Consider the following 12,252-nt stretch of genomic DNA (forward strand, 5'->3'; position numbering starts at 1 on the left):
CCCGTTCGTAGACTACGTAATGCAGATGCTCAATCCGTCGTTACACTCGTGAACCGCTCCCATTTTAATCCCATTGACTCAAAAACACCCCCCACTGCTTTGAAAATATCGAAACCGGTAGTGGTGTCTTTGAGAGCTACCAAGTCTAGGAAATCCTCGGTGAGCCGAATATCGTCATCCACCCTCGAATGAAAATAACGAGATGAGCTGTGTCCGCAATGTCGGTTGATTCATCGAGGGCGATGGAAAAGGATACAAAATTTGCTGCATTCTCCATTAATTGTTGTTCCATATCAACGGCCATATTGTCTATTCTGCGAGCCACAGTGTGAGGAGAAAGATATATTTTGTGAAATTTTTCAAATAGCTCCATAGGACAAATACATGCCGCCGCGTCCATTAGGCACTCCTTGATTACATTCCCTTCCACGAAGGGTTTCCCAGCTTTGGCAATTTGCGACGAACATTTGTAGCTTGTTCGTAAAGTGGGTCCACCAACCTCACTCTCCTCAATCTCCTTTCAGACAAAAATACGGTAAGTCACAACTTTTGTGTTCTTCAGATAATTCAATCATATATTCATTCCCGTTTGTAAACAAGCCTTTAAAAATTAAACCAATAATACATAACAATGCTGCTTGAAATTTTCTTTCAATCCTTCCAACTTCGATTGGCGACTGGCGTCTGTCAAATCACCGTAATCATCCCTGTGGTTGGCACTGTAGTGCCGTTACAAATTGTGTTTTTTTAAACACATAAAAAATCTAAGTGGCACACTAAAAAATCGGCTGCTCTCTTCGGCCAAGGCCGCACTAGATAGACAGGCCACAAGGCTCGGACCGTGACGTCACGCTAGTGGCTGGCGTTCAGCATGGCAGTGTAGGGCCCGCTCTCACTTTCACCATGATATTGTTCATTTATTCAACCTTAACGATAAAAGTGAACACTCCTTCAATTGTGGCTTTACTTAGGCTTGTATACTACACGAGTTTTATGCGGGGAGAAAACTGGCAGGGCAGTACATGTACATTTCTTTACGTAAAATTATGATGACATCTGTCACTTGTAACTCAACACGGTATCTTTAAAAGATTAGAACGCATAATACGTATACAAAAAGTTTTAATGTTACTAGGAAAATGCATGATGGCAATTCACAACAATAGTCTGAAACCTTTCTTAGAAATTAAGCTGCAACTTAAAACTTACTTAAGAATTCCTAAGGTTTCAGTTTGTACATTTTTATTTTCCTGAGGATTTCTTCTTCTCAGCGATGAGTTTATCTACGGTAACTTTTCTATTGTTATTCAATAATATATTACAAAAGATGTATATACATCTGTCAACGAAATGTTTAAAACTATTTATTTAATCACTGCATGTTTAAACATTTTCGTTTTCCAGACATTGTTGACAAGCGAAGTCAGAATTTTTCTCTGAGAATTAGTATTAGAACATTAGTATACAGGTTTACATTTAGTAGCTCTAAAAGAGTCTGGTACAACACCTTTTGGTACAGGGCAGGAGCAAGCCAAGGCCGCACTAGATAGACTCAGACATTTTTTTTGTCTGACTCAGAGTTGTCAAAGTCAGGATAAGTTGTCAGCTTGATTAAGCCAGTTATTTATTAAGATTTTAAATAAATGACCAGTATCAAACAATTCTGTGTGTGTGTGTGTGTGTGTGTGTGTGTGTGTGTGTGTGTGTGTGTGTGTGTGTGTGTTTCGTCAAATGGATTTTGAAAAGTGGTTTGTAAATTGCTTTTGCACAGCTTTTCAAACATTTTCCTGTTATTATTAGAAATTATGCATGCGACCTTATAAGTTGGCGACCACGGGGCCCACAGCTGAGTCGTGGCATTGCTTCCACTTACTTGTGCCCGGCTCCTCACTTTCATCTATCCTATCCGACCTCCCTTGGTCAACTCTTGTTCTTTTCCGACCCCGATGCTATTAGGTTTGCGAGGGCTAGGGAGTCTTTCATTTTCACGCCCTTCGTGGCCCTTGTCTTCCTTTGGCCGATATCTTCATTATTCGAAGTGTCGGATCCCTTCCATTTTTCCCCTCTGATTAGTGTTATATAGAGGATGGTTGCCTAGTTGTACTTCCTCTTAAAACAATTATCACCACCACCACCACCACCGCACACAACTGAGCTTGCTGAAGGAATGAATTCGGTTCGACGGATAGCTATGATCCACTTTTGTTACCGAAACACGCCAATAGGAAATTTAAACACTGAAATATTAGGCTGTTTTGAACTGTAGTTGATTCTACGACCAGGTATACAACACGACGTGGCCATAATTCACAATGTTCACACACGTTTAAATCATTCAACACCATCGATAGCCTCACTGCTGCGAGGTTCAGATCAGCTGGTGAGAAGTGAAGCGGCTGGCGACTAGTGTGACGTAGCGCCCGAAGTGGAGGGGGAGCCTTATGGCCTGTATATCTAGTTGGCCTTGCTTCGGCCCGGCGGGCAGACCGCTCGCTCAGCTAGCTAAGCTCCTCCCACCACTACCGAAACTACCTTCCCTCAAAGCACTCGGAGCAATGGCTTGGAGCGCGGCCAGAGCGCTAGCGCTCGGGGAGCGCAGTTTGGATGGCCCTGGTCTAGATGAATGTATAGATCTTCATATGTGTTCATTAAGCTGCCCTTTTTTAATTTTTTTATGATGGTCAGGTCTTGTTCTATGTTGGTAAATTTATGACCTGTGGCAGTCATGTGTGATCCCATAGCTGAGAATCTTCTATGTTTTTCAGCATTCACATGTTCTAAATATCTTACTTTCAAATTGCGGCCAGATTGTCCTATGTATATATTCTTGCACTCAAAGCATGTGAGTTTATATATTTGCGAATCAAAAAATTTATCTTTTTCCAAGAGATTTATTGTATCATGGTTGAAAATACTATGTTTCATGTTGTTATTGGTGGCAAATGCAATTTTGAAATTTTTTCTCTTAAATAAATTTGTTATTATGTGTATGTTTGGATTATGATATGTGAACTTGATGTATTTCTCAGTTTTACTAGGTTCGATTGCTAATTTAGATTGTTGCTTCTCCGAAAATTTATTAATTATTTTATCAATCATGTTATTTTTGAAACCATTCAAGAGGGCTTGTTGTTGGATAAACAACAGTTCTTTATTCCTTTCAGATTTGGATAAAGGAATACTAAACGCTCTGTTAATGTAACTATAATATGCTGATCTTTTCTGTGCCTCAGGGTGTAACAAGTTGTTCTTGATAGTGGTCAGTGTAAAAGTGGATTTTCTTTCAAAATACATAGATACAGACCATGAAGCTGATTTTATGTAAAACTGTGGGTGAGGTTCAAATTAATAAAGTGACCCAGTTCAAATACCTAGGGTCATGCATCACCTCAGATTGCAGTACAATTTCTTATGTCAAGATAAGAGACAGCGCAACATGGATGAAATGTTGCAAAATTACTGGAATCCTGTGTGATAAGAAAATTTCATTGCATCTGAATGCTGGCCTGCAACATCTGAAGCATGAACAGGCACTTCACGCAATGGAAATGAAGGTGCTTCGATGGTCCAATGGCTTGACTCGACTAGACCATATCAGGAACGATGCTGTGCGGAAGAAATTCAAGGTTGTACCAATCACAGAGAAAACTATGTTCTCTGCAAACAATTTCTGGCATCATCCATACACCATCCTTGATTTTCGATCTATATTTTGGGGACACATGTAGCATCTCCTAAGTATTTTCTTTGTATTTAGAACTTCTTCTTCACTCAAGGGACCCATGTCGCCAATCTATGCTCTCAAGTTGGCTGCCTTCTATGGTTTTACCTGTTTACTCTGCCTTTAAAACAAGCAGAAACTACTATAGATGTATTCTACCACCATCATTGATAGGAGTCCTTTGATTGATGCACCACAAGTTCAAGCAAGCAAGCAAGCTTGTAGTGTTATATGACTGTTGATATCATGATCATAGCCATGGGACATCTGGTTTTACATGGAATCCAAACCACAAATTTTTACAATCTGCTTTGTGTCGCACCGAAAGAGATAGGTCTTATGACAACAATGGGCTAGAAATGGGAAGGAAGCGACCATGGCCTTAATTAAGGTATAACCCCAGCATTTGCCAGGTGTGAAAATGGGAAACCACGGAAAACAATCTTCAGGGCTACCGACAGTGGGGTTCGAACCCACTATCTCCCGAATGCAAACATAGCTAAGCAGCCCAAACCCCAACACAAGGCTTTTAATTTTAAAAATCCTATGCACAATGGCTATAATTTGAACTAGCGACCTTGATGAGAAGCCAGTGACTAAGTCTCTTGGGTATCATGGCCTCCTCAACTAGTTCAATGCCACAAGAAGATCATTAGTTGGCTATAAGTGCTTATAGATAAAAGGCTGTACAGCATGGCATAACAATGCCCGAATTGTCCTATCTCCTACAGGATGAAGAGTTTGGGTGAAGCTTGTTAGGTGGGATTTTGCTTCATAGTCAGAATCTATCTATGGGTATTCCCCAACATCAAGACATCTGAGAGTGTATAGATGACTCACCATATAAGTAGATTTCAATTCAAATGACAAAGTGTTAGACAGCTATATAGTCCTCTCCGTGTAAGGACGTACCCTAAGGGTGCAACCTTACCCTTTCTCCCCTGTAATATTAAGGTATCGATTTATAGTTACTTTTCTTGCTGTTGGGTCTTTTTCAGTGTCGGTAACCATACAGTTTAGGGACCCTACTTGCCGATACGACGTCTTACATTTACCGTTAATCTGGCACGTTGGCAACGTTCAATCACTGTTCTAGCGTGAATTGCGTGTTGCCACCGCATTGCCGTTAAAGTCACTAGTGATACATTTGCGAGAATATTTAAAGCATATTTTCTTTTTCTGTGTGATTGTAAATCTATTTGGCTTAATACAAGGTAAGTAAAATTGTGGCATGTTCGGATAATGCATTTAATAACATAGTTTGTGTGAAATGATGAAAGTGTTCAAATACGCCAGTCTCATGTCTAGATCTACCGGTACATGAAATACGAGTAACTCTTGCGGGACGAAATTTTGGCAGTAGAACTTATAACATTATTATTTTCAAATCCGCAGTGAACTTGAAAGCTGACCTAATTTCCGTTTACGGAGCTTGGCACATTAGTATACCTATATGTTTCCTGATAAGCTTGAAGATATAACCAGCCTGCAGGCTGAAAATATGCCCAATAATCTCTCTCCTTACTGGTTACCGGTACCGTATTGAAGAGAGAAGGAAATGTTCGCGCAAAAGAAAGGTAAGTCATTGGATGTCTGGAACTTTCGAAAATCACACTGCAAAGACTTATTAAATAAATTACATCGTTTAACACGCCCCTCTTTTCAAGAATATGGTTAAAGTTCGCCTACTGTATATCAAAATAAAGACAGATATATGTGACATTAATTTGAGTGTGCAAGTGTGTTTATTTCCTTAATTGAGCTCATTGAGCGTGGAAATCGACTTAATTATGAATATCTTGATTTATTTTATCTTAACTTTTATCATTTACTACGGCAGGGAAACATTCATTATCGGTGTTTACACTGTGGTTAGTTTGTTATGGTTATGTCTGGTGATTTTAATATGTAACCAGGCAGGTTGGCAGCAGTGATCAGCCATTACAAAAAAGAGAAAAGAAGAGCATCGGGCGGCGATATTTACTTTCTGGGGTATTACCTTACGTGGCGATTACTATAACAATCACACTGTTTCAAAATGCTGAGTTACTATCTGTTTACTTATGGTAGAATGTCTAACTTGGAATCATTTAGACCATTAAACTTGTTTATTAAAGATTTTTCAATGTATATTAACATAGCTCTCTCATGGGTCTTCTTCTTCTTCCTGATGTTTCTGTTTATGTAGGCCTATGAATAAAGATTTCGTGGTGGAAATATTCCTAAAAAAAAAAAAAAAAAAAAAAAAAAACATGAGACCAGATGTATTAAAGACAACAAGCCTACACTTATCTATATTAAAAATTAAAATGTGGAGATTGTCCTTGTCCATCAGTGTTTTGAAGTTTGACCCTGTCTTGTCTTTCTGTAGCTCCCTCCTTCATTGACCTGTCAATGTGTTTGTCCTATTATGTGTTCGTTTTCAAGTTCCTATTTTCCTATCTATATATGTACATTAAAAGTTAGATATACTGGACTATTTAAAAAAATGTTTATTGGCTTATAGAAAACATGTATTTCTTAAGGTTCTGTATGCATATCTGAAAAATTTATTGAAGACTACCAATATAAAATTGACATGAGGACGACAGAGCTGTGCACAGGTGAGTCTGTAACTAGGCATCAATTTTGTGAATGGACAAATGAAGAATAATTAAGCTTAAACTTATTTTGTACCCACACAAGGTTTTGTTTCACTCTCCATACTCTTGTAACAATCAAAATAATCAATACAAGTAAAGAAACAACATCTCTTGTCCATAAAATACCTGTACACCACTACTTTCCATGCCCAGGATACCAGCAATGATTAAACTGTGGACAAAATCCATCCTGTTCCCGTGCATGCTAAAGAAAGGAAATTCAAGTGCAGCTGGCAGCAAGACCATAATATAACCATTATCCTTTGAAGAAACTGTTTGTGCTGACTTTTTGGCTATCTAGCAGCACAATTATAATCATGGTACTTACTTAACATATCGTTTTCAGTGCTGGGAGTGTCTGAAGACATGTTCAGCTTACCTGGTGCAGGACTTTCTATTTAACACCCATGGGCGAACTGCGTGTCTGGATGTGGGATTATGATAATGACGTAGGAAGATGGCAAAACCCGGTGTTGGCACACAGCCTACTCTTGACGAATAACACCAAGGGATCTGCTCAAAGCTTTACGTCCCCATCTGACAGACGAATCACCATCAACAGAGTCATATGTCCTCACTTCGTATGAACACTGAGGAGAGGTTTGAATTGAATCCAGGCTTTTGACACACAATCTAGTGATTATAAATTTTGTGCCACCACCTCCCTTACCCTGCTGGCCAACATGACAATTGTGAACATTTTTTCGAACAACAGGACTCAAACCAAGCTAACCAAGGTGTCAGACCATATAAACTTAATGCCTAAATGACCATGGCCACCAGGCGGGCTTATAATAATGATAAAAGGTAAGATCAAAATATACACCTTGACTCAATCAATCTTTAGGTATGATATTTGTTTTAAGTAATGCATAAGCATTTTTTATACTCACAGCAATCAGATGAAACTCTATTGAATTTATCCACAATGCTTTGTCGCTGAGCAGTGGGAGTGGAGCCATCCAGACGACAGTATTTGTAATTTCTTTTCTCACAAACTAACTGCAGCAAGTCAAGAGTCTATGCAGATAAACAGTGAGCATCATTAGAGTCATATTGAAAGATCTGGGTAAGAAATAAGAACTTCTTTGAATGATCAAAAATGCACAGGGAAAAGTTTTGTACTGTACAAATACATATTTTTAATTACATTTTAGAGATCATTTCACATGATGGGAACTTCAAGAGCTATGAAAGGTCACACTTAACAGAGCTATCCCAACATAAAGATTGGGTTAAAATATCACATTGCAAAATTGCTATAAGACTTATGTAAATATCCAAAAGTTATTCCAGCCCAATTACATACTGTATGGATAAGAAACAATTTCAAATAATGAGTCTCATGTATGCATTATCTTATTTGCTATTATATTATATTTTTAAATATAGTATTTCTTTACCCACTGAGAAACACTACAGTATCTATAAAATGGTAAACAACCTACTTTCAATATTTGACCCTTCTTCTAGAATTATAAATCTCTCCTTAAACTGATTGATTAAGAACCTCAATAGGTTACTCTATTGCTTGGTATTCAATCATTGACACCCTTCATAATTTTGTGGACAATACATGAAAGTTCAAGCTTCTCCTCAATTACATTGAAAACGATGTTCACTGCTTAGTATGTGATGCTAGGAGGGGTTTCAGTTAGGTTTTAACAAGCATTCTGTTTCAGATTGTAGTAGTAATAATAATAATAATAATAATAATAATAATAACAACAACAACAACAACAACAACAATAATTGTTACCGTTTTTAGTGGTAGGTAGAGGAGAAAGAAGGTGCGGGCGTGAACGGGTCTCAAGCTACGGAAGAGAAACTAAGTAAAATTTAACCAGGTTATATTTTCTTTTCAAAATTAAGTAATAACAAAGAACAGGTACTTAGTAGCCGAAACACAATTTGAAATGTACAATTACAGGGATTACAGAGTTTGGGCTTCGAGCCCTGAGTTCACAATTTTTGAGCAACTAGCCCAACTTTCCGATATACAAATTTTAACAACGGGGCAGAAGACCCCAATCAAACCCTGGAGCACTTGCTCCAAATTACACAGTAAAGCCTTCTCGAGGCATACAACACTCCGTTTCCAAAAGAGCCACACGCTCTTTAATTTAAGCCTCTCCCAGGCCACACCAAACTCCACCTTCAAGTTGTCCTCAACGGACATAAACACAGGGGTAAAATACCCAATCTACTGAGGTTTATCAAATGAAAAGCAGGTTAATTAAATGACCTCTAAAACAATTTGAGAGGAGGCGAACTTGCACTCCTAATACACTTTGATTTTAAAACCTACTTTGGCACTAGGCCGTTATTACAAGGGCTAATCCCATACTACAGAGGTGACTTAATAGCAATTTACATTACATTACGGAAGAATAGGTTGAGAGAATAAGTTCACCTCAAGACGATGTGAGTGGGAGCTCGAGAGGGTTAAGCACTCTCTATCCCGATATGTCGTTTTAAAATAGAATAGATACCAGTTGTTTTTACATTTTAGGAAAAGGTTACATGGTTGAACGCTTAGAACCCGCCCCGAAAGTTAAACTGCTGAGCAAGAAAAGAAAGAATTTATTAATCGGCCATTACCTTATTGTTGACCGCTGCCGAAGAAAGAGGCGCTTCCCGCCTCCTGCTATGTACTTAATACACTGAAAGATGGAACAGAAGTGGCCCGGAGACCCTAAAATCAGCAGTTTATATACTCTCGCGGAAGTTTCTAGGCGTTAGGGGAATGAAAACACCCGCCCACAATGTTTTTATTGGATAGGACCCCGCAACAGATACAAGTTGGGGGAAGATACACTAGATTGGTCAGAAATTACTAAAAGAAATTCGGGATTGGATAAATCTAAAACAAGGGGAAAAAGAGGGGTATACAGCCAACTTAAACAATAACAGAAAGAAATTTAACAAAACACAAACTTTTGAAATAAAAATTTCTCCAACAAAATAGTTCTTTGACTCCGCACTAGGGTGCACTATTGTTGATCTTCAGTAGTGTCCTCTAGAAGAGAAAGTTCACACTTCTTACTTCAAGCGAAACAAAAACACATCAAAAGTGACACCGTTCAAAAACTCAAAATTTTCCACGTGGTGACATCTGAGAAAGTAGAGAATTAATAGAGTAGATAAAGTTCAACCTTCCTCCAGAAGAGGAGTTTCAACTGGCGCAACTTTTAAATAAACGGTGTAGAGGTGTACCGCCCGGTACAGACCTCCCCCCCCAAAAGTTCCTCCAGGGGTGACACATGAAATCAGTTTGAAACAAAGTCCAAGTAATTATGTTGATAGATAGCAGAAGCATTTACAAGATTTCTTAATTCAGTTTCAAAATGTTATTGTTGCAGGTGAATGAAAGTCTTTAAGTTTGTAGAATTTGAATTTCTGAAGATAAACTTTTAATACTTAGAAGTGAAGAAAAATTTTTGCACGGTCCACCAAATATTGCTGTTGAATTCCCAAGTGACGGTATTAAGGTTGAACAGGCATGTCTATGTAGTTGATGTAGGCTAAGTTGGATGGCCAGACCGGCCGTTACAGCTTGCGTCCAAAGGAGGCCGCTCGGACCCCTCAAGTACCCTGAGATACCGCTCGCCCGCACTATGAGGGGAGCAGAGGTGTTGAAGCACGCCGCGCCCGCGGTGAACATATACAGGCTGCGGGCAAGTAGCAGGTCGTGCGCCGCACATCAGCCTTAGCCGGGAGGAGAGCTCCGGCTCGCCGTGCACATGTCGTCCTCGCTGGGGCCGAGGGGGCCCGACCTTGGCTCCAGTTGCTGCACGGCGCCGCGCGGCTGCGGGGGCACTGAAACATTAAGCTAGGCGGCAGAATTGTGTTGGACCATCATGTTTCTTTTAAGGGCACAGGCATGTAAAGAGATTGAGGGGCCAGCGGCGTGCAGATATCCATGGCATTTCATCTAAGCCAGCCACTGAGTGTGGTGGAGCAGGAGACGGGAGCGTGGTAATGGCCGTGACAAGGACAGGATGGCAGTTTAACGATCGGGGGAGGTTTACAAGAAATGCTTGCATATAAAATAAAATAGAAGGAGCAGAATGCCTTAAGAGTTGAACTCAAAAAAAAAAATATAACCTTCATATCCTTTCAAATTATATGAAGCAAGTTGACTAAATTTACACCGGTTTCACCTGGGACAGGTGAACCCTCAATATCCTCTCGGTAGCTGGATTGCTTAGTAACAATGTAACCGGTGTGAGAAAATCGAGAATGATGCATGGCCCATGAAATCTGGGGGCAAGCTTTCCCGCGGGAACAAAATTTTTGACCATAACCTGGTCACCTACCTTCAAAGGGGTGGGTCTCCGTCCACGATCATACCTTTCCCTAACCTTTTCATGAGACACTTTAAGATTGGCTTTAGCCTTCTTCCAAAGATCTTTAATATTGTCCGGATCTATTGTCTCGGGTAGAATGTCACTCAGAGACCAGAGGTTAGAGAGCGGCGTGTTGGGAACAAACTTGAACATCAAAGAAGCTGGAGTGAACTTATGAGATTCATGAACCGCCGAATTCAAAGCAAAAGCTAACCAATGCAGGGACGTGTCCCACCTAGAAGGATCTTCATGATGATAGGCGATAAGTGCGGACCTGAGATTACGATTAACCCGTTCAGCCAGAGATGGTTGAGGGTAATAAGCAGAAGTAGTTACATGAGAGATGGACAAGTCAAAACAGAATTTACGAAAAAGATTTGATGTGAACGCCTTAGCATTATCAGATACAATATATTGGCACGGACCAAAAGAAGCAAAAATAGAATTTAGACAGGTAATGGTGGACTGAGCGGTAGCCAGCTTAGTCGGAAATAACCAAGAAAATCTGGTAAAACCATCTACACATACAAAGATGAATTTGTTAGCATTACCCTTTGACTGGGGGAAGGGTCCTACATAATCGATATACAGACGTTCCATGGGGCGCGACGCTTGATGCGAAGACAAAAGGCCTACTTTAGTGGACATGGTGGGTTTACTGATCAAACAAGAATTACAAGATTTTACAAGTTCCCGAATTTCACCGTCCATACCTTTCCATATGAACATGTCACGAATCTTTTCACGAGTTTTAAAGATACCCAGATGCCCTCCTAATGGGGTCTCATGATAATACTTGAAGATCATAGGTACAAGAACTGCTGGAACAACAACTTTCATCATCTTATCATGCCTCGAAGGGCAACATAAAACACCATTCCTCAGAACATAAGGGACAACATGTTCCCCAGAAGAAAGGGTTTCCATTATCGGAGCCAGCGTCGGATCTTCACGTTGGTATTTCTCAATATCCCTAAAAAGCATGGGAGCATCTGTTAAGATGGCATTAACACCAGATAGTATGGACTCGGAAGGTGATGAACTGTCGACCGGTTCGTGGGTCTCTACGTCGTTATGAAACATACGGCTGAGTCCATCAGCAACAACATTTTCGGTACCTCTGATATGTCTAACATCAAACTGGAAGGCGGAAATACGAATAGCCCAGCGGGCTATACGACCAGTACGACGCGGCCTACCTAAGACCCAGCTTAAGGCTTGATTATCTGTCTCCAGGTCGAATTTAACGTGTTCCAGATAGAGACGGAACTTTTCTAAGGCAAATAAGACTGCCAAACCTTCGAGCTCATAGATGGAATACTTGGATTCTTGAGCCGACAATGTCCTAGACGCATAGGCGATGGGTCGCCTCCCTAGTTCAGTCTCTTGAAGAAGGACTGCAGCTACTGCTGACGACGACGCGTCGGTTTGGACGATGAATTTCTTCGAGAAATCAGGCATAGCAAGGACAGGGGCATTACAGAGAGCTAATTTCAGATCTTCAAAAGCGGCTTGTTGAGAAGGTCCCCACTCGAATTTG

At 40.1% G+C, this 12,252-nt stretch overlaps 1 protein-coding gene across 1 annotated transcript in view; it reads right to left on the reverse strand.

The window, feature by feature from the left end:
• LOC136869107 (DNA repair and recombination protein RAD54B) overlaps window positions 1-12,252 on the reverse strand; it is a 329,880-nt gene that overhangs the window by 70,623 nt on the left and 247,005 nt on the right. The window contains exon 14 of the mRNA XM_068227115.1: window positions 7,257-7,383. Coding sequence (XP_068083216.1) covers window positions 7,257-7,383 — 127 coding nt within the window. The remainder of the gene's footprint in view (window positions 1-7,256; window positions 7,384-12,252) is intronic.

This window comes from Anabrus simplex, chromosome 1, assembly GCF_040414725.1.
Source record: "Anabrus simplex isolate iqAnaSimp1 chromosome 1, ASM4041472v1, whole genome shotgun sequence".
Lineage (NCBI taxonomy): Eukaryota > Metazoa > Arthropoda > Insecta > Orthoptera > Tettigoniidae > Anabrus > Anabrus simplex.